At 41.1% G+C, this 25,637-nt stretch overlaps 1 protein-coding gene across 1 annotated transcript; it reads right to left on the bottom strand.

The window, feature by feature from the left end:
• Window positions 1-714: 714 nt before the first annotated feature.
• On the bottom strand, window positions 715-22,328 carry LOC119896765 (probable E3 ubiquitin-protein ligase makorin-1). Its single transcript, XM_038710178.1, has 8 exons — window positions 22,177-22,328; window positions 21,299-21,430; window positions 8,869-9,050; window positions 7,821-8,044; window positions 6,475-6,689; window positions 4,053-4,160; window positions 3,496-3,640; window positions 715-1,084 (listed from the first exon to the last, which is right to left on the bottom strand). Exons 1-8 carry the CDS (start codon window positions 22,248-22,250, stop codon window positions 872-874), a joined length of 1,293 nt encoding a protein of 430 aa, XP_038566106.1. The 5' UTR covers window positions 22,251-22,328; the 3' UTR covers window positions 715-871.
• Between the last annotated feature and the right edge of the window lie 3,309 nt (window positions 22,329-25,637).

Here is a 25,637-nt window from a genome sequence, read left to right as displayed (position 1 = left end):
AAAAGAAGTCCTGCATCGTTACTATCCACTCTCACTTTGTTTTGTCTCCAAGGAGGGTGTCTACCATCTGGTGCGTTCAGATCTCTAACATTCTTTCCGTAACTAATTTGTGACTGAAATGTCCAAGTTACAAAGACGGCTACCAAGGATCAGGGCTAGTGGTCCCCCTGCACAGCCACAAACCCTCCGAGGGTTTTTGGGCTTTGATGGACAGCTTGTGTTCCATTTGATTTAAAGGCCTCACAAAGGCTTTTGTTTAGATTTGTAGGGGCCACAGTAAATACTTTTCCGTACACGTGAAATTGATTATGGTTAATGTATTTAACATCAGCACAATATATTGCCTATCAGCAGCTTTAATGAAGAAAAAAAAAAAGAAATAAACAAAGAAGAGAGTTCCGGCCTTCGAAAAGTTAAATCTTACAACATGCCCATCATGATTACAGTAAACGGTGCAAAGTGTGCATCCTCTGAGTCTCAGGAGTATGTATTAACAGCTGGGTAGATGACAAACAAGTCAAACTCACACCCACAAATAAACTTGACAATTTATTAGCAATATTTGAAGAAAGTTATAATTTCTGTTAAATCTTATATCGAGTTCTTTTTGTCATTTTATCGTTTTACCTTTTAACAAGAACCGCACAAGATAGACTCACGAGGATAGATGTCTAGAAAATGTTTAGCAGAGCGCACTGACTTGGACATTTTTTAAACCTTTTATAAGTTCATTTATTAATATGGCCTGCTTAAAGGCACTGCCACAATACAGGGGGTGGGGAAAAGCTACTGTCCATCACTCACACAAGACAGTCCATCCTAGTGTCTAGTATACATGGGGGGTGGGGGTGGGGGTTAATAGGTGGGGCTGCTATAGGTAAATCTCATAGAAATCGTCCAGCTCCTCGTGAAACAAGTCCCACTCGTCCTCTGAATCTGTCACTTCGTCGTCAGTTCCTGCGGCGAGCAGCATGAGGAGCATCTCGCTCAGCTCAAACGTCACCATCTCCTCGTCCTCGTTGTCAAAGGAGTCGGTGCTTTCCCGCTCGTCAAAGATGTCCCACAGCGGCGTTCGCCTCGAGTTCTGGAGGTGGGGGGGGATTTGTTTATTTTTACAATCACGATGCCTGCTCAACCATTAACCATCTGATGATGACATCGTCTATTGGCCCAACACTACTTAGGATGAGTACCGATTTTCACATGGGCTTTTTATTCCCACTTATCAGAAAAGTGTGAATGGTCAGAGCAGTACACTCAAAGTTTACAATAAACACAGCCCAATACTTGCTCTTACAAAATAAAGTGGAAAACAAAATCGAGCTAATGAAGGCAATAAATAGCTGAACTATGGTGTTTTTGCATTACAGAAGTGACTGGACTCTTTCATTCAGATTTTGTTATGCAATTCCACACAACTGTCCTATAACACTTCTAACTTTACATATTTTAACTGTCGGTGGCACTCTGCAACTGAAAATTGAGCTCTCTGACAGTTTGTGCTCAAGGTGAACTGGACTGCATTATAATACAGAGTTAAGACATCTTCTCTCTACATAGGTATCGGACTGTATTAATACAAATATACAACCTTTTAAGCGTGGTAGTATTTATTGCAGGTTTACTGTTTGCATTACACCTCAGATGTGTTTCTACACTGAACCGCACATTTTGGAGTGGCCTTTTATTGTGGCCAGCCTAAGACCTTTTATTGTGGCCAGCCTAAGGCACACCTGTGCAGTACCCATGCAGGGTCCCAGCAGATGGCAAATCAAATACTGCCATCTGCTGGTTCCCTAGTAAATCACATTAAGCCTGTGGCAAAGAACCTTGGTGTTTGGTTTGATAGTAATTTAAATTTCGAGCAGCACACCACAAAGCTTGTTCAATCATGTTTTTATCAACTAGAAATATAGCTAAATTCGATCTATGTTAACTTTTAAGGACACCGAGACCATTTTACACGCCTTCATCTCATCACGCCTGGATTATTGCAACAGCCTTTTCACCTGTTTAACCCAAAAATCTATTGATCGACTCCAGACTGTCCAGAACTCAGCTGACAGGCTTTTAACCAGAACAAAGAAATATGACCACATTACTCCTATTTTAGCTTCATCACACTAGCTCCCAGTATGTTTTAGAATTGACTTTAAAATTCTATTGATTACTTTTAAAGCTCTTCATGGCCTCTCACCTTGTTGTATTTTGACCTTTTAGTCCCATACGCACCAGCACGTACCTTGAGATCCTCGGGCAGAGGTCTGTTGTCTGTTCCAGAGTCTCGACTGAAAACTAAAGGGGACAGAGCGTTTGCTGTCAGGGCCCCGAGGCTCTGGAACAGCCTGCCCGAGGAAATCAGGTCGGCTGAGTCAGTGAACTCTTTTAAGTCCTTCTTAAAACATACTTTTATAGGAGAGCTTTTCCCGATCTTATTTGACTCTATTTTATCCCTTTTATTTTATTGTATTTATATAAATTTTCATGCTCTTATCTTTTTTTTGTATTATTCTTTACACTTGTTAAAGCACTTTGTAACTTGTTTTTGAAAAGTGCTCTACAAATAAGGATTATTATTATTATTATTATCTGTCAGCATCTTGATATGCCACACCTGTGAGGTGGATGGATTATCTCGGCAAAGGAGAAGTGCTCACTGACACAGATTGTGACAGATTTCTGAACAATATTTGAGAGAAATAGGCCTTTTGTGTACATAGAGGAAGTCTTAGATCTTTGAGTTCAGCTCATGATGAATGGGGGCAAAAACAAAAATGTTGCGTTTATAATTTTGTAAAGTGTGCTTTTCTGATCTCCCTGCATGTTATTACACCTTCCACTTTCGAAATCCAGCAGAGGGAGCTACAGTTAAGGAGATGTAGTTACTGTTTTAAGGACTATAAAAGCAGACATGAGCACTGAAACTAGTGATTGAGTGACGTTTAGAGAGCAGGGCAGCTGATGGCCGGTATCAAATCAAAAAAAGTCAGGAATAATTCCATGCCGAGTACAATTTAATACAAATGTTATCTAGCCAGTAATATGTTGTTTCAGATGGAAGCTTTATTAAGAAATAGAAAAATGAGTTCTGCTGAACATTTCAGAATGTGATTCAGCTCCATTACTCTCTGTAATATTAAAATTTATTTTTAGCGCTAGCCAGTGATGGTATTAGATTAGAGCTGCTGTCACTTAAGACAGCAAATCAGAAAAAGACGATAGTGACTTGAGGACATTTAGGGCTCCAAACTAACTTTTAACACCGCCTTCAAAAAACTCACAATAGGGAGCACCGACATCGTTCCACAGCAGCTCACTGACGAGGCTGCTGCAGGTGTGTCCACAGACACTTTGTCTTTATCTGCCTCGAGAGCATAGGTCTCGGATTTTCGGTACCAATCCATGTAATTACAATCTTGCTCGCATTAATGTATTTTAGGAATACTTATTGGTGAATAGTATGACAGTATGTTAGGAGACAGTGTGAACAGTTACCCGATTCCTGCTGTTGGATCCATTCTGTCTTCGCTGGGGCTGTGCTTCCTCCAGCCGCCCATCAGGAAAGGCATGCTTGTAGAAGCAATTTGAGCCGAAAGGACACGTTCCACGACCCTCATCAAAGTATCGACACGGTTTACTCCTGGAGAAGAAGAAAGGGAAGCCAGAGAGGATGCACAGCAAATTAGACTGTCTCAGTGATCAGACACCAAAACACACCTCTAGCATCACTAATCAATCTTTGAGTGATGCATGTTTCCCAGTTGAGCTTTTCTTTAATTAAATGAAGACAACATTTTCTAAAGAGTTTTAGTTTTGTTTATTTTACTGCTTCCTGCTGAGTTTCCCACCATTACAACCCCCCTAAATTTGCAAAAAAACACTATGAACTGGCTCCCTGCTTCTCTGACTTGTTGTTTCAAACAGTAGACACAGACCAGTTGGTAGAATCAGTCTCTGTGCAGCAGTGATACTGTTATTGTTTAAAGATTGTGTAGTGAATGTATGGGAGTGTATTCTCTGTGGTCCCTGAATATAGGGAACGGTCTGTGTACCCCATGCCGTCCTTGTTTCTGGATGAGTTCTGCTTGTCGTCCTTATCTTCCACCCAGTACTCGCTGGGGATGACAAAGTTGGATGTGATTCGACACTCTGGGCAAGACCTGCAAAAAAACAAAAAACCAACAAACAATTGGTGAGAAGGGTCCTAGAACATTGTAGTCAGGTTAAAGATTAGCTGTGTGGTCACACTGGGATTGGGCCAATGTGACATCCTGCCCATCACATTTTAATAAGAACACAACTTGTAACCTAACTTTAGTTAACCTGTCTATATCATTTAAGCATACCGTCTATCATTAGATTCTCAATTGTTTTCCCACAGCAGGGCTAGAGACTAACGGCGTCCTGGGGACGATACAAAATTTGTTTGGGACGAAGAGAAATATTCTGTAGGACACCTCTAGGACAAAAGGGATTATGTAGACCTAGGTGTTTATTTATTACGCTTAGCAAATGACAAACTGAACCGACCGAGCGCTGACTACAACGGAGGTCGTCTTCTCACACTGTTACTAGTCACGCCGGACTCACACAGGAGGCCGGCTGCTCACCTCTTCCCGCGGTAAAGGTCCATCTGTCCTCTCAGTGACAAACGGCTTGTTGACTTCTCAATCGCACTGTGTAGGCTAGCGTTTAGCGCCACACATCAATCTTGTCATGCAGTGAAAAACAAATCAACATTCTGATAACGCCGACTAGCGGCGAGAATCATCTCCACCCAGCTGATGAAACTCAGCATACGGCGTGATCGTGAAGTAACCTGTGCACGCTGAGTCGCTGCCAGCAGACTCGCCGGTAGAGTTTTGCATTATAAACATCTAAAACCTGAAGCACAATCTGGCTCTGTTTGGGACTGTGAGCTGCACTTCATCGGAGCTGCAGAAGTTAACATGAGGATTTGTGCTGAGATGTCTGCTTGATTGGCAGTGATGGTTTCAGTTGCTACCTCTGATGAAGTGCAGCGCACTGGTCTCATTCAGTACAGTCTGAAGGGGGGCACAGCAGAGTGTAGGTCAGGTAGACTTTTAAAAAAAGAATTCTCATTAAATAATGATGTTAGTCTATTTTCTTCTGGACATGTCAGAACACAGATATGGGAGATTCTGAACGTGCAGAAAGTTTTTAACATGAGCAGAAAAGCTGGTGAAACAAAGTCCAGGAGTTTCTAACTGAACTGAAATTAAATAATTTATCATCAAGGTAAAAATGTGCCCCAACAGATAGATTAACAAAACTGAAAAGTTTTTTGTTTGAATTAAGCAAAATAAATATTATTTATTTTATCAATTTATAATAATTTATTATGTCACTAACAACTATAGAAGATAATAAAGTAAAGAAACAACATTTTGATTTTGGGACGCTATACGTTAACTTCAGGACGGTTCAAATTGTTTTTCAGGACGGTTCCGGGACGGAGGTCAAAAAACAACTAGTCTGGAGCCCTGTCCCACAGGTACAAACATTCTGTTCAAACTGAGTTTTTTTATTATTTTTTAACAAAAGGCTGACATACAACAACAGGCTTCAAAAATTATTCTGACCATAATTTCACAAACTCAAAATCTTACCGATTCTAAGATGAGCCCATAAAATACAAACTGGAACTTAAGAACTGCAGGCTACTTTGGTATTTAAATACAGTCCAAATTCACTTTTTAAAATAGAGGGGACATGAAAGTGATCTGATTAAAAGAGAAGGATTCCTTGAATATAGTACTCTGGTGTCATAGCTGACCTGACCCTGACCCTGAACCTGCTTATCTTAGCACTCATTAACGATTTGCCTATCCTGCATACAGCCACCGTCAGTGACCTTACTTGTGTCTAGATATGATGCCTTACAGTATTTCAAAGTAGACAAGCAGATGCTCTTCGTCTTTGGGCACACATGGATGACACGAGCTAGAACTAAGTCTATCCCTGTAATTTCTTTTCCAGACAGTTTAGAGAACTGGAACTATGAATATTTCTAACTAAATGGTTTTCATTTTAAAGCCTGCAGATCACCAACTCAATACAGCTGACATAACAAGGACTAACTGTGGAACCACTACAGATAATCGTGTTGAACTCATTAGTCCATTTGTGGATCGTGAATAGGTTACTGACCGAGGATTAATCAATGGCAATTTAGATCATTTATTTTTGTTTAATGGGTTTATCAAGAAGACATGTCAGACATTTGTTGGTTAAAGCGTCTCGGTTCTGTTTTGTGTGTCAGGTAGCTTTAACTGCAATATAATTTGGCTTCTACACTGTTTGTCACATAGACATGGCAACTTTTTCCCGTCTTTAGTTTCAATCTCTTGTCCAAAGATACAGATTTAACACTATTTAGCCTTAGAGTGATGGAGCCCAGAATCTACTGGGGACACTTCACAAATCCTAATTTGCCATGTATAAGTGACTCACTTGATGATTTTGCTCTCAAACTGCTTGGCACTCCTCCACTTGCGGATGCACTTTAGACAGTAGCAGTGGCTGCAGTTGGAGAGGATGCCGAAGCGGCGCTCACTTGGGTTGGCTTTCTCAAACACCACTTCCATACACACACCACACATCATGTCCTTGCTGCGTTGGATGGCAAAGGAAATCTCCATGTCTTTTTCATGGGCCTCGATGCATGCCTAGGAGAGGGAACAGTTAAACCAACACCACAACCTCCTCTCCAGTTCCCCAGGGTTCCGTTCCTCAGATAACCATCATCGACCAACAGCAGAGAATACAAAAGGTGTTCACTACATCTCTAATGTTACAGCTCTTGCTCTAATAAACTTCTTACAGACTAGATGGTAATGTTTTATCAGGTTGTGTTCAGACTACAGTAGCACTGCATCAGCTCCCTTATTCATTTTAAATGTGACCACTGCACTGAAGCAGCTGTGGCCATTGTAGGCACAACATTTGAAGCTGGCTCAAGTTTTGCTGTAATGCAGTGCAGCATCCTCAGCAACGCACCGCACTGGCCTTGCCAATCAAATACATGCAAATGCACATTGCTAGTAGATGACTTTGTAATGTGAACGGCATTCATTTACTGTTTAACATGTGGTTGTTGTGATGAAAGAAAAATAACTTACCCTGATATCTCTCCAGAAGTAAATTAATTTAAACTGCTGTGCAGCGTTTTGGCAAACGGATGGACTACTTAAACTGGACTTCATGGACTATAGGCCTACCTGATATGGCTGACAAAGTGTCAACTCTCAACATCTCTTACCATTAGACTACATGAGTTATGTTTAAATGGATTCTGCCAAGTTAACCTTGGGTCTCAGTTGTTAAGATTTTTTTGAAAGAAAAAGCTCTAGTAACTGAAGCAACACACTGCAATCTGTCTGTAGTAAAGAGCTGAACGATCTGCATTTACAGTGGACTTCAAAACCTTAATTAAATACAACAAATCTGTGAATGAAGGTGGACTATATGAGCAAGAAACAATTAATCAAACACAGCCAAACAAACATAAAAATGGTGATATCCATAGAGGTCTTATAGTGAAATATAGATATTCTACAGATCCCCAAAGCCAGGGGGATGAACACATAGAAAACAACACAACTGATAAGTATGAAAGCATTCTGTGGAAAAGCTCCTATGATATTCTCAGACATTCATTGTTCACGTTGCCTTGATTTCCTTTGTAAACCTGTAGAAAATCCAGAGTATTCCAGGAGATGTCTGACAGAGGGATAGTGACTGCACACCCCAGCATGGTTGATGTGGACCCACCAGCAGGTTCTTTCTGTAACGGTTACCTTTATGTGATCGGAGCGCTGGTTGTTGTCAGTGGGGTGGAGCACCTGGAGGCCACACATGTCACAAACGTCGCCGTGGAGATAGGCGCAGTTGATTCCGTAGCGGCACTCTCCAACAGCAGCATACGGACAGAGCTGCTTCCTCAGCTCTTTGTTATCCACTGCTGCGTCACTGTCAAACTCCTCGATGAGAGGGACGGAGCTCTCCACCTTCACTGGCTCAGCTGCAACACAAGGGTGTATAACGAAAAGAAAGTTTGTCATGCTACAGATATTAACAGATAATTAAAATGCATATCAAATACGGTAACATATAAAATAAATCAATATACTACACATATTTACATGCATAGGCTACACGTACACACCCAGAACATTCTGCAGTGCATGTTTTAAATTTGTGTCGGAGGAGAATGTAAACAGCAGGTTTCATCTTCACATAAAAAAAATAAATCTGTCATTTGGGAAACATTCACGTCGGTTTTTCAGTTGGCTTAGTTCAGACCAAAGAAAAGTGACGGCTTTTAGTTGCAGTATTTGGGTTCACACTGACCGAGTGAATGGAAGGCAAACTGAGTTCTTTTCAGGTGGTCTTGGTCCAGTTGTCTGGCCGGCATTGGAGTTTGAATAAAAGTGTTCACACGCCTAAATGGACCCAGTCAGATGGACACAGGATGTTTGAATCTCAAATAAAGTACCCAGACCCCAAAAGGGTTACAGACAAAAAAAAAAAAAATTTTTTTTAAATGATGCCAGCGTGGCAAGCCGTTCATCACTACGTTTCCAACTGAGCTGAGCATCCTGGAAAACTCAGCTACCTTGAGAAACACGCGCACACCCGTTCAGAAACACGCGCACACACCCCGTTCAGAAAGAGGATCAGGTATGAGTCTATGTGCTGGCACCACCCCTTATTTCCATTTAATGATCAAATTATCTTGTGCCAGGTTCAACATCAAATGTTAAATTATGAAAGACAATCCCAAAAAAAAAAAGTTGTTAAAAGTGTGAACTCATGGTTAAGTTTCCGTGAATGCTGGTCACTCACCTCGTCCACAGTACGGCTGTCCTGGAACAAACTCAGCAGCGTTGACCCAGTCTTGTGCCCCTGGACCAGGTGTTGGCCCACTGGGTTCTGGGTCTGATGGGACAGGCAGCGAGACAGAGGGCAGCGGCAGCGTCTGGGGGGCTGGCAGCTCCTCGTTCTTTGCCGGTTTGCAGTGTTCAAACCTGAGAAAGTGCAGAGGGCCAGGATGGTTACATCAGGATGTTTTTGTGGTGAAAGAAGGCAGTCATGGTGATGCGGTTGATGTGGTGTTCAAAGGTGAGGTAGCTGTCAAAGATGACTCAGAGGTTGTTGATCTGTGGGGCTAGAGATGAGGTGGAGTTTTTGATGGGGAGACTGAAGTTGTTGGTGTTTTTTGTGAGTAATTTGGGGTCGATGATGAAAATGTCAGATTTATTGTAAGTGAATTGGAAGCTGGTTTGCATCCAGGTTTGTCGGTGAGGCAATTGGTCAGAGTGGTAGAGGTAAGTGTAGGGATGGATTTGGTGGAAATGTAGATCTGGACGTCATCGGCGTAGCAGTGGAAGTGGAGACCATATTGACGTATGATATTTCAGAGTGGCTGGATGTACATGATGAACAGGAGGGGACCAAACACCGACCCTTAGGGGGTGCCTTGTGACAAAGGAGCGGTGGAAGAGGTGCAGTTGTTGATGCTGATGAACTGTTGTCTCTTGGTGAGATAAGACTGGAGCCAGGAGAGTGCGGTACTTGTGATGTTTGGGTAGGTTTCCAGTCAGGAAAGAAGAACGTAATGGTTAATGGTGTCGAAGGCTGCACTGAGGTCGAGCATGATGAGAATGTTAAGGTGGACAGATGAGAGGAGGTGGTCATTGGTGACTTTGAGAAGGGCTATGTCAGTGCTGTGTTGTAAATGCTCCATATTTGTATAGCGCGCCTTTCTAGTCTTTGACCACTCAAAAGCGCTTTTACACTAAATTGCATGCACACACAGTCATACACTGAGCCTAGGTGCTCAAACAGAAACTAACATTCACACACATTCATTCACTCACTCGCTCGCTCACTCACTGGCGGAACAGCCACCAGAGGCAATTCGGGGTTCAGTATCTTGCCCAATATGTGCAGCCTGGAGGAGCCGGGAATTGAACCGATTTCTAACGATTAACGGGCAACCCGCTCTACCTCCTGAGTCAAAGCCACCTCTTGTAAGCAGAATCCAGATTTAAAATGGTTTGAACTGGTTGTTAGATACAGTTAGGTAGATAATGGCAGTGATAAGGGGAGTGGAAGCAGATAGTTTGAAGGCGAGATGTTTAAATGACAGAACAGCTGGGGTGGAGATAATGGTTATTTTAATGTCCTTTCTGTAAACAGTGGCCCCCCCATTTTCAGGTGATGATGTTTTGGGATTTGTTGGGAGGATGGAGATCGAAGAGATTTACGTGTGAACTGTTGCGATGACATGGTAAGGAAATACGTTGAGACCACAGTGAGGAGATGCAGTTTGTTGTTGTGAAGTGGTATAAAAATAGGCAAGCAGAGCATTTGTGTGGAGGAAGAAGTAGTGATATGTGAGGTCACAAGGTGAGGGTAATTGAACAGGAAACTTCCAAGGTGGGCGGAGAAGACTTTAGGGAATGTGTTTAGGGATGTGTGGTGTAGTCATGCGATAGCATGTTGTAAGTTGGCTGCTAAAAGACAAGCTACCTAGTCTGTTTGGGTGCACTTCATCGGTCCTATAAAAAGAAAACGGTGTGTTGTGAGCATTGCAGGTGGACTGGAGTCAGGTGTTGATGCTAAGAAGTCTGCTTATGCGCTCGGAGTCATGGGACAGCATTGGTAAGGGACCACTGATAACAATAAAAAAAAAAATAAAATAAAAAAGACTAAACAAAGACTTGCCAAGACAGCTTTTTAAAAGGCTAAAAAGTTCATTAAAATCCTTTTTTGTCCGTTCAGATTCCCAACGAGCCGTGTCATTATGGCCAATACGAACAAGCACCCGGTTTATGGAGGATTGGAGGGAGTCAGTGCAGCAGTTAGAGTAGTTATTTAGGATAGGATAATTACACACAATAACTTTCCGAAGATCCGAAATGCCGGCGCCGTATGCATCTGCGCAAGCCTTGGAGTTGTAAATGGATTCAGACAATTTTTTGATCAGAGTTCTGAATGGAGTAGCAGACGAGTCTGGTGGGTCAAAACAGGATTGCCATGTTGGTGGCAGTGACACAGACAGGACAATCACAGAGGTGAAGGAGACGACAGAGCAGACACTGAAATTTCTCATCGATATAGCACACATGCCAGGGGTAGGCAGATAAACAGAGGACTTGGGCAAAGACGAAGAGCACCCAGTCGTCAACCTAGTTCAGACACTGACATTTCAGACACAGAATGGTTTCATGGCCCAGGTCTCGTTCTCCTTTCCGACCCGCCAGTGGTGTAAGACAAAGTTTTGTTTACTTTCATAGTATGTTACTCATATTGTATTACAAGTAGGCTATGTGCAACAGATGGCTGAAATGAAAGTAACAAGCAACAAGCAACATCAAGCATCAAGTCAGGTCAACACGAGCCTCCAGAACAGCTTCAGGGCTCCTTGCCAAGTCATTTTGTTCATACTGGAGGGAGGAACACCACCCCCCCCCCCCCCCCAAATATTGAAAGATTGGCACATTGGAGGAAAAAACACTTCAGTACAATGAGAACCCCAGTAATAAAAGAAAGATGAAAAATGTTTTAAACATTGTTACGTATATGTCTCAATAAGTCAACAAAATGGGGGCCATTCTTGTTTTGTGTACAGATTAGAACACAATCATACATTCGTACAAACTCAATAAATTTTTAGGGGGCTCCCTCAGTCAATACAAAAGGCAAACATTTGAAGAAGGTTAAGAAAGGCTGCCACTTACTGTAAAACTTATCAGTTAGTACCCAGAGAGTACCTAATCTTTTCCAATTTTAAAAAACATCACTGAGCCACTGAGTGCTGGAGGGAAGCTTTGTGGATTTCCACAAGATATCTAATTGGTTTGAGTTGTACCTGTTATAACCCTCCAGATAACCAAATATGGCAATATGGGGCAGTATTTTTGAGATGCTATCAAAATAGTTCTGCCAGAAGGAAAACAATAATGGGCAGAAAAAGAACATGTGGGTTAGGTTGCAGGGAGAGCCATGACATTTATCACACTATCAGTGACAGTGGGATAGATCCGTGACAGACGTGCTTTGGAGAAATGAATGGGGTGCGGAGGGAAATGTAGGAAACAATGATTTTCCGCAGTGTCTAACTTTGAAATAGCGAAAGAGATGGGACGGTGGAAGCTGAAATTCACTCGACAGGTCTGCAAAGCTACGAAAAGTACCATTCCTATAGAGATCTTTGAAAGTTTTGAGACCTTTGTCGTGCCAGATAGAGAATGTGGGATCACATAGTGCAGGTTGAAATTAGTGATTTTTCAGTAAAGGAGCTAAAGCAGACGCGGAATCAAAATTAAAAGTCTTCCTAAACTGGTACCAGATTTTTAGAGTTTATACCTCACTTCCTGTGTCCCCTTAGTGGAGCTACATAGCACTTGGCGCTATGAATATAAAATCGGTATTGGCGTGTAGATGTCTTCGGGGTGGGAGAGTTATCAAGCACGTAAAGTTTGGTTCAGATGTGAGCATGTACACTGAAGTTACAACAACTTCCTGTGTCAAGGCGAAGAGTTGATCTTTGACGCCACAGACACGCCCATTGACGAAAACTCACACATAGCACAACTTTTCATCGTCAATGCCTTTAGAAGGCACAGCAGAAATTTGAGGTCGATCCGACTAAACGCCTAGGAGGAGTTCGTTAAAGTACGGAGTGTGTAAAACATCCAAAAATGGCTGTAAAATTCAAAATTCTTTTTTTCTAGGTGGCGCTAGCGAGTCATTTTGCCACGCCCATGCGCGAAACCCATAAAATACAACATTTTTCACCACTTCTGACATGTGTGCAAAGTTTGGTGAGTTTTCGGGTATGTTTAGGCCCCCAAAATTGAGCGGTTCGTGCTCGGGCCCTAATAAGATTTTATGAATGTGTGATGCCCAGTAATAAACTGGAAGTTTGGGAGAGATAGGCCGGCACTGAGTTTACATCTCTGAAGCATTGGCTTACTTATTCTGGGGGCCATGCCGCACCACAAAAAGCTAGAAATGTCTCGATCAATTATCTTAAAAAAACGTTTTGATAAGAATAGAGGGAGACATTGGAATAAAAAGAGGAACTTAGGCAGGATATTCATTTTAACTGTGTTAATTCTGCCTATATGCGATAGAGGTAAACATCTCCATCTATGAAGGTCAGATTTGATTTTGGACATTAATGGGGAGAAGTTGGCAGAGAAGAGTGAAGTTAGAGTCCTGGTTAGAGACTTGGGCTGGAAACATACAGTAATAAATCATCCACATAAAGAGATAGTTTAAATTCCATTCCCAAACGTGATATCCCAGTGAAAGAGGAGGAGGACCTCAGATAAACTGATAAGGGCTCTATAGCTAACGCAAAAAGTAAATGAGACAAGGGACAACCCTGTCGAGTGCCACGGGATAAAGTAAAATAAATTGACTGAATACCATTGGTGGAGATACTAGCTGGGATGTGTAAAGAAGGCGTATCCATGAAATAAATGCATCACCCAATCCAAATTTATGTAATACAGCAAGCAGGAAGTCCCATTCAACCCTGTCGAACGCTTTTTCAGCGTCAACTGAGATCACCACTTCAGGGATTATGGTGGAGTGTTTGGAATAGATAATGTTTATAAGGGTGAGGACATTGTAAAATAGCAGACGCCCCTTTATAAATCCAGTTTGTTCTTCTGAAACCATGATAGGAAGAATTCTTTCCAAGCGACAAGCCAAAGCCTTTTTGTCTTTTTTTTAAAAGCAGAGTTCTAGAAGGCTTGTCGTAAAGTGCGAGGAAGAGAGCCATCCTGCAGAAATTCCTTATATACAGAATGCAATAAAAGGCGACTATTTAGATTTAAATCTTTAAAAAAAAAAAAATTCTACTGGGAATCCATCAGGGCCAGATGCTTTATTGTTTTGCATGCTATTTATGGCTAGGTTGATTTCCTCTAAAGGTCAAAGATGAATCAAGATCTTTAGCAACATCTGGGTTAATGGTAGGGAAGTTGAGACTGCTTAAGAAAGCATTCATGTCAGGAGTCCCAGATGGAAATTCAGACGTATACAGGGAGGAATAGAATGAGCGAAAGACTGAGTTAATGGTATTAGGGTCTGTATGAAGTATGCCAGACGAATCTTTTATTTGAGGGATCATGCGCAAGGATGCCTGGCGATGTAGTTGGTGGGCCAAGAGTCTGCTCACCTTATCACCATGTTCATAATATGCAGAACGCAAACGTAGAAGAAGGTGCTCTGCATCAGTAGTTGTAATGAGGTCAAATTCAGACCGTAATTCAACACGATCTTTAAGTAAAGCGTAAGAGGGGTCGGTGGCCAGTTGTCTATTATCCATTTTGTCAATCTTAATCGATAGCTCTTGAAGTTTGGTTGTGTGCGTTTTGTTTAAATGTGCAGAGTAGGAGATTATTTGGCCCCGTACGCTTTTAGTGATTCCCACAGCAGAGAACAGGAAATAGGTTCAATCCAAGTCTGATTGATTTCAATAAAATCGTCAACTGAAGCTGCAATAAATGTATTAAATTCGTGGTCTGAAAAAAGAAAAAAAGTATCAAACCTCCACGATGTTGAGGGGAAAGCTGAATATTCAAAGAAAGCGGAGCATGGTCAGAGATTACAATAGGATGATATTTAACTACTGACACTTAAAAAATAGGAACACCATTCCTGCACAAGATATCCCCTCATTTATATACACCACCTGCTGTTAATCAGGTAACTCACTGAGATCAAGAGAGACCCGAGTACAGCAGATAGAAACAAAAAGACAGCCAGACAGAACAAAATTACATCCAGTATCAGAGACTCTAAATACACTTTACAAAATTATAAACGCAACATTTTTGTTTTTGCCCCCATTCATCATGAGCTGAACTCAAAGATCTAAGACTTTCTCTATCTATACAAAAGGCCTATTTCTCTCAAATATTGTTCTGAAATCTGTCACTGTGTTAGTGAGCACTTCTCCTTTGCAGAGATAATCCATCCACCTCACAGGTGTGGCATATCAAGATGCTGATCAGACAGCATGGGGATTGCACAGGTGTGCCTTAGTCCCCATCCACACTACTGCGTTTTCGAATTAAAACAGAGACCTTTTGCTACGTTTGCACCTCCCGTCCAGACTACAACGATGAAAACGAAGACCTAAAACGGAGACGTTTTGAAGCGCTGCCGACCCCGTTTTGCGTTTCAAAACTCCGGAGGGCGTTTTAGCGAAGACGGGCCAAAACGGAGGACTTAAGAGACGATGACGCATAGACCATCTGCTTCATGTTTACACTGGCACACGCTTGCCCAGTGCACCTGAACGGGTCCTAGCTGTGCGTTTTTAGTCGTTTTAATGTAGACGGAGATCAACTCCAAAATGCAGTGGAAACGCTGGTGTGGACGGAGATCGTATTCATTTTAATTTTCCGTTTGTAAACTAAAACGTAGTAGTGTGGATGGGGCCTTAGGTTGGCCAAAATAAAAGGCCACTCGAAAAGTCTCCTATTTTAGCATCGGAGTTTGTCGAGAGTATTAGGGCAGTGTTATGGGTATAATGTGGCTTTAGCTTTTTAGCTAACTTACTAATGTGGCAAACATCTCTATAATGCAAACGCAACATTGACACTGGTAACGGCTCTGGTAAATCTCAGATGGTGGACAAATGTATGTTGTCTCACAGTATAATCGCCCAACCCTATCTCTGAGCAAATCCACGTTAATAACTGAGCATACAGAATTTTCCATCCTTTACTCCCCTTCAAAAGGCACCTGGGTCAATGACATGACATGCATATTTTTGTGTCCGAGTGAATTCTTTTCTTTTATTATTTTTAATCAATTCACAACATATATAAATTTATTCTACAAAACCCATTTTGTGTGATTAATTTTTCACGTTTTGGCATCTAAAACTCCCAAAATGTCAGGCGGTGCAACCGTCTGTGCAAATAAACAGATTAAGAAAAGATTTTAAATTGTGTTTTAAGCATTTTAAATTCAAAATAAAATACTGTGGCATGATGTTTAAAACCTTTCAAATAAGCCAAATTTTACAATTTCCAATAGTTTTAAAGTTGCTGAGATAATTGAAAAACTTCTGTCCAGCAATTTGCATGTTTTTGTCAATGTAACAGGTTATTGCATCATCCAGAGGACCGCAAGTAGCCTTTATGTCTGAGTGAAAAGGTTTGTAAATCCCTGATGATAAAAATGACAAATATACCTGGTTCACTTTCCATGTCAGGCAGTACAACCAATGTAATACTTTATGATAAATTATTAATTTATCATAAAACCTTTTATTTAATCCAAACAATATATGTATAAACTTGCTAACAAAAGCAAACATGTCAATACAAGTTTCATACTATAAGCCCGTTTCATTTGAAATAAGTTGTAAAGTATGTCAGGTGGCGCAACTGCAACGAAAGTTATTCTAAAGTGACTAATGTTTGGATTGAAAATTAAAATTAAAAAAGTTGTTTTAAATTAATAATGTTTTACACTCTCTTTCATGGGAATAGGTTGTGTTTACTAGCTTCAGAAGAGCTGCGTTCAATACTACCAATTTAATAAGGCACCTAAAAAATGAATACTAAAAAGGTAAAAGGTAACTCAATCGAAAGCTGCCACGAAGCAACACACTAGGATACTTTTAAGGATAGAGAAATTTAATTAAACATAACCATCCTGAAGAGACCATGCATGAAATATCTGAAAATACAAAATAAGAACAATGTTTAGTTAATAGACCCATATAACTAGAATTTTAACAGGAAACAGTTGTTTATTTTCATAACACGGAGTTGTGTTAACTTTAAAAGGCTGAACAACCCGCTACAAATAAAAATCGAGGCAGCTGTGTGTAGATGTCGTCTTTCACTTTCATATTAGTAAAGCAATCCGGCTAATATTGCGCGGTCACAACAACAAATGAACTGGTTACGGCAGCTAATGTAACCTGGACGTGGCACCTAGCTACTAAGAAATGCAAGTTACACTCACCAACCAGCAAAGCTCGCTGGTTCTAACCGTTGGTTCATTTTAAAGTGAACGTGTGCTGAGTGCCTGTGAACAGCTAAGTTACCTTCTAGTTAACACTGGCATTATGGGTTTTGTTGTTCTATTGTATGGAAGCTGTTCTGCGTAACGTTAATGTGAGTCTAACGTTAGAGTCTGGCATTACTGGTAGCCGAGTTCATCGTTCAAACATACCTAGCAAACTGGCCGTCAACCTAGCACACCAGTCTGCGATGTGACCACAACACAGCGAACACAACAACACAGCAGTCTAGGAACAGCTAGCTAGCCAGGAGCTGAGCCGAGCCTCAGAAAACGCTTCTGTCAGTCGCTCGCCAGCCAACGCATCGCCACTATTTTGGTGTGAAACAATAGACGATATAATCTTCTTCGATATTTTAATAGTCATGTGTCTTGTCTTACCTGCAGGTTACGTGTTTGGTCCAACCTCCTGTTACTGCTGAAGCCGCCGTAGACGCTACTGCTGCGTTCAATACTACCAATTTAATAAGGCACCTAAAAAATGAATACTAAAAAGGTAAAAGGTAACTCAATCGAAAGCTGCCACGAAGCAACACACTAGGATACTTTTAAGGATAGAGAAATTTAATTAAACATAACCATCCTGAAGTGTCGACTGTGCAACTGTATTATCTAGTAAAATACAAGTATCGGATCGGGACTCGGAATTGGCAGATACTAAATATTAAATGACTCGGATCTGAAGATCCCTATTTATAGTTATCTGAGGAGGAAGATAGAGGGAAAACTGTGAAACTCCCAATTAGCCAGTGGTCCAGAACAGAATAGCAAATAGTGAGGCAACAGTGGAAAGCACAGTGAGAGAACATTAAAAACATTGTTGTTCAATTAAAATCTAATACAGTGTATCCACAGGACTTTAGCCTATTCCAGTTGTTTTACTGAATGAGATATCATGTATCCTGTTTTTAATCAGTTCATTACTTTTACTTCAATAGAGACTATTGACTAAAACACCTTTTTTGTATTTGAAAGAAAAAAATATATGTAAAATATTTTTTCCCTACTATTCATTCTAAGTTATAGCTTTGGCAAGCATTCCCGAGAGCATCTATAGGCTTAGCAAATTGTTAAATTGTCAAATTATCTAAGATTATTGCATTGTAGAGGCCAGCTATTTAGTATCTTCAGCATCCAATTTTACATTTATTGATGGAGGAAAAAAAATTCTACAAAAAAAACGTTTTCAATACAGTATCCATGATCATCATTGTTGTGAACCACATGTTCGCTTTAACCTATTATTTATCAGTTTAAATCAATATTTTAGCTGGTCGCACCACCTGACAACTTATTATTAATGACGCTTAAACAATGCATCGATGAAATAATCTATAGAAGTTCAAGTACTAAAATCATCATTAGTTGCAGCTTACCTGTGACTCAGTTTCATTTGTTGGGGAAAAGTTTATGAATAAAATCAAGTCTGTTCCAAAAAAGGTCTGCTATTGAGGGGAGAAGAAATTTAGAGTACTCTTCTTTTTTCAGCACACACGGTAGTTGTTTATGACTACTTTGTTTATGAAGTTTGTCATGTGGCATTTGTTATACTTATCACATTTGTTGATCCAACACAGTAGAACTGAGCAGTGCTTAAATGTAACTAATCTCTTCCCAATACATGTACAGTAGAACCCTTGTTATAAGAATGAGATTGCTTAGAGGTATTCAAAATCACAATAATAATCACATGATTAACACTGCAGCCCTGATAATAGATCCTCAGCTGTCCACATGGATCGGTCTGTTAGAGTGGCCTCTGTATAGAAAACGCATGACTATCAGGCCATGACAGCCTGTGCACACAGCCTTACAAAAGGAAGACCTGGCCTATATCTCCTCCAGCCTCCTCCATCAGCTCCATCAGAAGACACTTGTGCTGGAGCTATGCATAAATAAATGAGAGGGGGAGCTGCAGCAGAGTGAATCAACAGCACATGGGGGGGTGCAGAGAATGAGGAATGAGAGCAGGAGGGAACAGAGCATTATGCAATTGCCATGCAGGCTGCAGTGCACTCCGTCTGGCCCTGGGGGCTGCAAAAGAGAGAGAGGGAGGGAGAGAGACACAGAGGCAGAGCGAAAGAGCGAGGACAGAGCTCATCACAATAGACAGGGCCCAGGGAATTCAAACATAATAAACCCCCACAGCGAGAGCCTTTCTCCAGACTACAGGGTGCACAGGCCCCTGGGACACATAACCCTCCTTACTGCAGCTCCTTACCAAGGATGGAGGAATGTGACTAAACACAAAGCAACAACAACAACTCGCTGCTATTTAGACTCAAACAAAGGCTTCCTAAAGGCAATAGGCTGACTATTCAAGAAAAATTATCAAGTATGCGAGTAACTGCTGTGCCCCTGCTGCTGTTGGGGTGGTCTTGAGTGCCTCTGTAACTATGGGGATGCTCCTGAAGCCAGACACGGAGCAGACACCGTCTGCATTTGGCTGCTGCTGTCTGGGTACTCTCAAGCTTGACAACAAACTGGGAGCCTAATCCGCCTCTGAAGAGGACCGTACCGATGCATGTTTAAGCCCATTTACTTCAAATAAATATGACTGACCATAGGCATGCTGCAGTGTTCTCCTTTTTTTAGAAAGCCACTGGTTGACACTGATATCAGCGTGCATGGAGAGGAAAGTTGTTGGACAGATCTAATTAAGATACAAAAGATGCGTTTAGAAATGTACTCTGGACCATCATGGATGGGGATGCTTCATGAAAATGAGTGTCCTTTGACAACCTGAAGCTATGATAAAAACTGTAAGGACATCTTTGTTATTAACCGTATGTATCGATTTAAAACATATTTTTAATGTACAACTGAACGCAAGAGGCAAATCTCATGGCCAAATTGTGCAGCTAATTGTGAAGGAATATATGGATACTATGACACAGTTCTCCTCAGGGAATGATGGGGTCCATTGCTGGGCAAAAGTAATCCAAAGGTGACAGCCAGGGACTCAGCAGGTCAGGTTCTCTCTCTGCCTGCTTGGTCGACTGACTGACGCAGCTGTCTTGATAATGATGCACTGCTATCCATTTGTTAGGTAACCCAAGGTCGGGGTTATCTTTATTTTTTTTCGTTACAGAAGACTGAGTGGCTCTATGTAGAAAGTGTGGCTCAAATGACACACAAGTGTGCTTACCAAAGGTTAACTTGGGAAAGCAGAGTGTCTTGATTTGAACAAATAACCAAAAGAACCTTCACACGTCTAGAGGGGTGAACAACAACATTATTTGGACACTTAGCAAATCTCTGAAGATCTACGAAGGATAAATATCCCCAGACAGGAAGAATTCTTCAGATTTTTTGTGTTGGCATTGCATGTGTTCACAAACTGTATGCCAGCACTGCGTCTCCTCGGCCGAGTCTCATTAAACCACACTGTGCAAGTCTTCATCAGTCTCCGAAACCCCTTCATCACACCTGAACCTGGATCACTTTATTTCCAAAACACTAAGCGATATAATATACACATAGTTAACAATGTTTCAACTTGATTTTTCACATAAAACAGAAAATGAATTAAAACAAAACCAAGATGGTTAGCTCAGTGGTATGGTCCTTTAAGATAAAACACTGATGTTCAAACACAGACCAGACCCATGTGTATCATGTAGGTTTTTGACAAAACACAAATTTGCTCAAAAGAATCTTCCCATTTTACCAAAATGACCAGCCAAGCGCACATGCATGTACTGGAAGTGTTGTCCTTTCCATCTTAACAAAGACCTATGGTGAGACAGGCAGAGGGAAGCGTATGCTGGCAGGCATGCTGAACCTACACTGGCTCCACAGAACTTCAGATTTTCTCCACATTTTATAATACACAGTTTCATCCAGCAGAGCAGTGCTGAAATGCCAGATGAGTGATTCTAGTTCCTTGGACCAACATTGAGCTGCCACAGACGCAGACCAACAACATGTTGACATTAGGAAGCAGCAGTCTCAGGTGTCAGGTCCACTTGAGCAGCATGCTGCAACACTTCTGAGAAACCCCCACCAAAGCTGCTGTGCTGTCACTTGGCTGAGAGTATAACTGGTTTTAGAAAGGAAGTTATAATACTGCTCCACTGACAACTGGGAGCACAGCTGACTCTGAGCATGCCAGTTGAGTACAAACACCCAAGCCTTTTTAATTCCATCCACATTTGAATCATTTTGGGGTTTTGTGTCAAAGAACTTTTGATTTTAGTTGTGTCTTTACCTGCAACGGTCTCCAAACACACAGTTTCCCTTCTGAAAGAACTTGCAAATCATGGCTGCAGGTTTGCTGCTGGTCAGATCATGAGAATATCGACAGTTGTCTCCCTCTTTGCAAAGACCATGCATGAAATATCTGAAAATACAAAATAAGAACAATGTTTAGTTAATAGACCCATATAACTAGAATTTTAACAGGAAACAGTTGTTTATTTTCATAACACGGAGTTGTGTTAACTTTAAAAGGCTGAACAACCCGCTACAAATAAAAATCGAGGCAGCTGTGTGTAGATGTCGTCTTTCACTTTCATATTAGTAAAGCAATCCGGCTAATATTGCGCGGTCACAACAAACAAATGAACTGGTTACGGCAGCTAATGTAACCTGGACGTGGCACCTAGCTACTAAGAAATGCAAGTTACACTCACCAACCAGCAAAGCTCGCTGGTTCTAACCGTTGGTTCATTTTAAAGTGAACGTGTGCTGAGTGCCTGTGAACAGCTAAGTTACCTTCTAGTTAACACTGGCATTATGGGTTTTGTTGTTCTATTGTATGGAAGCTGTTCTGCGTAACGTTAATGTGAGTCTAACGTTAGAGTCTGGCATTACTGGTAGCCGAGTTCATCGTTCAAAACATACCTAGCAAACTGGCCGTCAACCTAGCACACCAGTCTGCGATGTGACCACAACACAGCGAACAACAACACAGCGAACACAACAACACAGCAGTCTAGGAACAGTTAGCTAGCCAGGAGCTGAGCCGAGCCTCAGAAAACGCTTCTGTCAGTCGCTCGCCAGCCAACGCATCGCCACTATTTTGGTGTGAAACAATAGACGATATAATCTTCTTCGATATTTTAATAGTCATGTGTCTTGTCTTACCTGCAGGTTACGTGTTTGGTCCAACCTCCTGTTACTGCTGAAGCCGCCGTAGACGCTACTGCTGCCTCCGCCATTGCTGTTTATGTTGAGGAGCTGCAGCCGGATGTTCCGGACAGCTCCGCTGCAGCTCGGCCTCTTTCGCTATTGTACGGGTTCAAGTCGGAGTTTACCGAAAACCTCGCGCCGGGTACTGCCCGCACTGCGTAGGGATCCCTGATGGATCCTGGTGGATGCAGCGCCGCCTGGCGCCGGGTGGATGCCGTAGACCCCCCCCCCCCCCATGCCTTTATTAGTACAAAAGTATTAACAATACAACATACAAGGATACTTACAACACATATAAATAAAGTTCAATTTCCTTCTTAAAGACCATAAATAGTTTTTTTCCCCTATAAATTTGCATTTATGTATATGAAATTTGACAGAAACAAAACTAAATTTATTATTTAAAATAATGGTCACAGTGCTGCTTTTCATTACTGAAAACCCCAAAAAGAAAATTTTTCCAGAACAAGCTGAAACCTGGATAAATATAATCATTAATAAAAGTACATACATCCTGCCAAAATTGTTTTACAAAAGTACAGTGCCAGAACAGATGTAATATCGTTTCTATATGAGTCTCACAGAAAGTACATTTAGGATTGATGTCATTTTTAAACCTCTTCATGTAATACTTAGTGGGGTACACACAATGAATGATCTTAAAGGATACTTCCATAACCTTGTAAATAAGTAAATATTTATGGGGCAACATCCAAATGTTTCTCCAGCACAGATCATTGACAAACTTATTCCAATAATACATGACATATGGAATAGAAACTATTTCTTGTTGGAACAAGGCACAAATAGCTCTGTTGTTAGGTGGATGGGAAGAGAAGCAGACTTTACCTACTGGATAGTCACCAGGATCAAATGCAGATACAACCTGAAGGTAAGAAGTAAGAAGAAAACCCTCCTCATTTACAAGCTGACTTACCAGTAAAATTATATTCCTGAACCAATATCCCAAGAAGAGGGACTTGTTTTTATACAGAATGTCACGATTATTCCAGATATAATATCTGTGTGGAGAGAAATTGTGTTTGTAAATTAAGGCCCATGACAAAAAGGCCTGCCGGTGAAAAGCAGCGAGCTTAACAGGTACTTTGTCAATATCATAATTACAAACCAACATAAAGTTAAGGCCACCAAACATAGAGAATACATGATTGGGAATCAAGTTCCACATCGAGTCCGTATTCTTTACAAATTATTTAATCCAATTAATCTTATAGGTCTTATTTAACGTAGAAAAGTCCAGAAAGTTTAGCCCACCATACTCATAGGTATTCATAATAACACTCCTCCTAATATAATAAATACGTTTTTTCCACAAAAAATTAAACAGCATTTGGTCTATTTTCCAGCACACTTTGTCATCAAGATACAGGGACAGAGCAGCATAAGTCAGCCTAGATATTACTTCAGCCTTAATAAGGCCTTAATAAGGACTCTTAAGTGATAAATCCCGCTGTAACCACTGATTTAGTTTTGTTTGAGTCTTTTTAATAATAGGGTTAGAGTTAACTAGGCCTCTGTAGAAGTTTTTTTAACAGCCATGAGTTTACGTTTCTTAATGTTCAGAAATAGACCAGATGCTTTGGAAAATGGCTCTATTACTTTAAGTGAAGCATAAATCTGTGTATCATCTCTGAGAAAAAGTGTAGTATTGTCCGCCAGTTGGTTTATCACAATCTCTATGCCTGCTATAAGAATACCATCTAGAGAGGTTTTAGTAATAGAATTTGTAAGAAGCTGGGTTACCAACAGGAACAGGTGGGGGGGGGGGGGGGGGGGTCAGAGGTCTGCTGTATGCAGATGACTTAGTGTTGCTTTCACCTACTAAAGAAGGTTTGCAGCAGCACCTTAACCTCCTGCAGAGATCCTGTCAGACATGGGCCCTGACAGCAAACAAAGCAAAGACTAAGATAATGATCTTTCAGAAACAATACAGAAATCAGGTTACACACAATTTCCAATTAGGCACCACTAAATTGCAACATACAAAAAAACTACACTTACCTTGGCCTCAACATTACATACACAGGAAACCTCAACATGGCTGTGAAAGATTTGAGGGACAAAGCAAGGAGAGCTTTCTAAGCGAGAGCACCCGGAGAGAACCCACGCAAACAGGCCAGGGCAACCAGGGTTTGAACCTGCAACCTTCTTGCTGTGAAGCCACAGCGCTATCCAACAGACCACTGTACCACCCTGTGAGTTGTACCATAAAAAACTCTAATCCTAACAGAGAAGTGTAAGTTTAACAATTATATTTTCACTGAACATTGTCAAAAGTGTAAAATATATGCTCAAATATAGTTACATTTGAAGAGGGAGGATGCAAATATACTCCATAACGGCTACTGTTTGACACCATTTCAGGACTTTCCAACACCTGCAGTGTAAACCTAGACCCTTCTGTGAGTAAAACACTAAAGGAGGGTTTTTGCGGGTTTTTGTAGCACTTTGCAGAGTGGATTAGTTAACACTTGGAGAGTGAAAAAGGACTCTATGGTTCACATACTCCTGCATTTTTCATTTTTCCCAACACTTTCAGGGTAATGTGATAGCATGAGATGACTGGCCTGTTGAATGATGACAAAAGCAGACTTGCAAACAAAGCATGTAAAGATCATAACTCTTCAGGTGAGGAGCTCAGCCCTGAAGTCCTTAACTCTGGGAGTTTTGTGAGAGTGACCAACATCACTGTTGTAGATGGTGGTCTGTACAAATTTGTACATGCTGTTTAAGACCTGGTTATAGGAGATGCCAAACACATACTGTATTTTGAATAGTTAATCAAAGGCTGATAGGGAAGACTTGGCCTTGCAGAAAAGAAGTCCGCCATCCAACAGATGGATGGTGTTTCTCTGTTGGTCTAAACCAGAGTGCTCCATAAGGCTGAGTCATGACTGTAAGACTGTCGGTCAATGAAACAAAATATAATTACACTGCAGGTCACACAAAGAGAGTCAAACTTCACAGAGGTCATCAATGTTTTCTACCGTACCTATGTCCCTACAAACTCCAGTGCACTGGCAAAGCAGACAACTGAAAATAAGAATAAAAAAACACAAGACTGCAGTCAGAAGAGATGAACCCCACTCTCCAGTGGCCAGGCGCTTCAAGGACCAAGTATCAGACTTGATATTCTGTGGTATCCAAAGAATTACAAGGCCTGGACAAGAAGGTGACATTGCAATGATGACTACAATGCAAATCAATATTTTATTCTTATTATTAAAATTGACCATTGTGCTTACATGCCATTTCTTGTAATTTATTCTGGTATTTCTTGGACATTACTTGTCAAAATGTTAGTTTGCTCACTGAAATTCGCTCTATTCACTAAGTAAGTTGAAACAGTCATGTGACTCTATCTGTGAGAATTCCTTTGTTTGGACTAGAAAGCG

Source organism: Micropterus salmoides, unplaced genomic scaffold (genome assembly GCF_014851395.1).
Source record: "Micropterus salmoides isolate LMB-PRFRI ecotype aquatic unplaced genomic scaffold, ASM1485139v1 Ms_hic_scaffold_103, whole genome shotgun sequence".
Classification (NCBI taxonomy): Eukaryota; Metazoa; Chordata; class Actinopteri; order Centrarchiformes; family Centrarchidae; genus Micropterus; species Micropterus salmoides.
The sequence above is the reverse complement of the archived record's forward strand: the minus strand, read 5'-3'. Positions and strand labels throughout refer to the sequence as shown.

Coding starts and splice junctions, on each gene's coding strand:
- LOC119896765 (XM_038710178.1), bottom strand. CDS start 22,250: ATGGCGGAGGCAGCAGTAGCGTCTACGGCGGCTTCAGCAGTAACAGGA. Junction 9,051..21,298: donor GTGTTTGGAGACCGTTGCAG/GTAAAGACACAA, acceptor GCACTTTCTCAG/GTTTGAACACTGCAAACCGG. Junction 1,085..3,495: donor GATCCAACAGCAGGAATCGG/GTAACTGTTCAC, acceptor CCCCACCTCCAG/AACTCGAGGCGAACGCCGCT.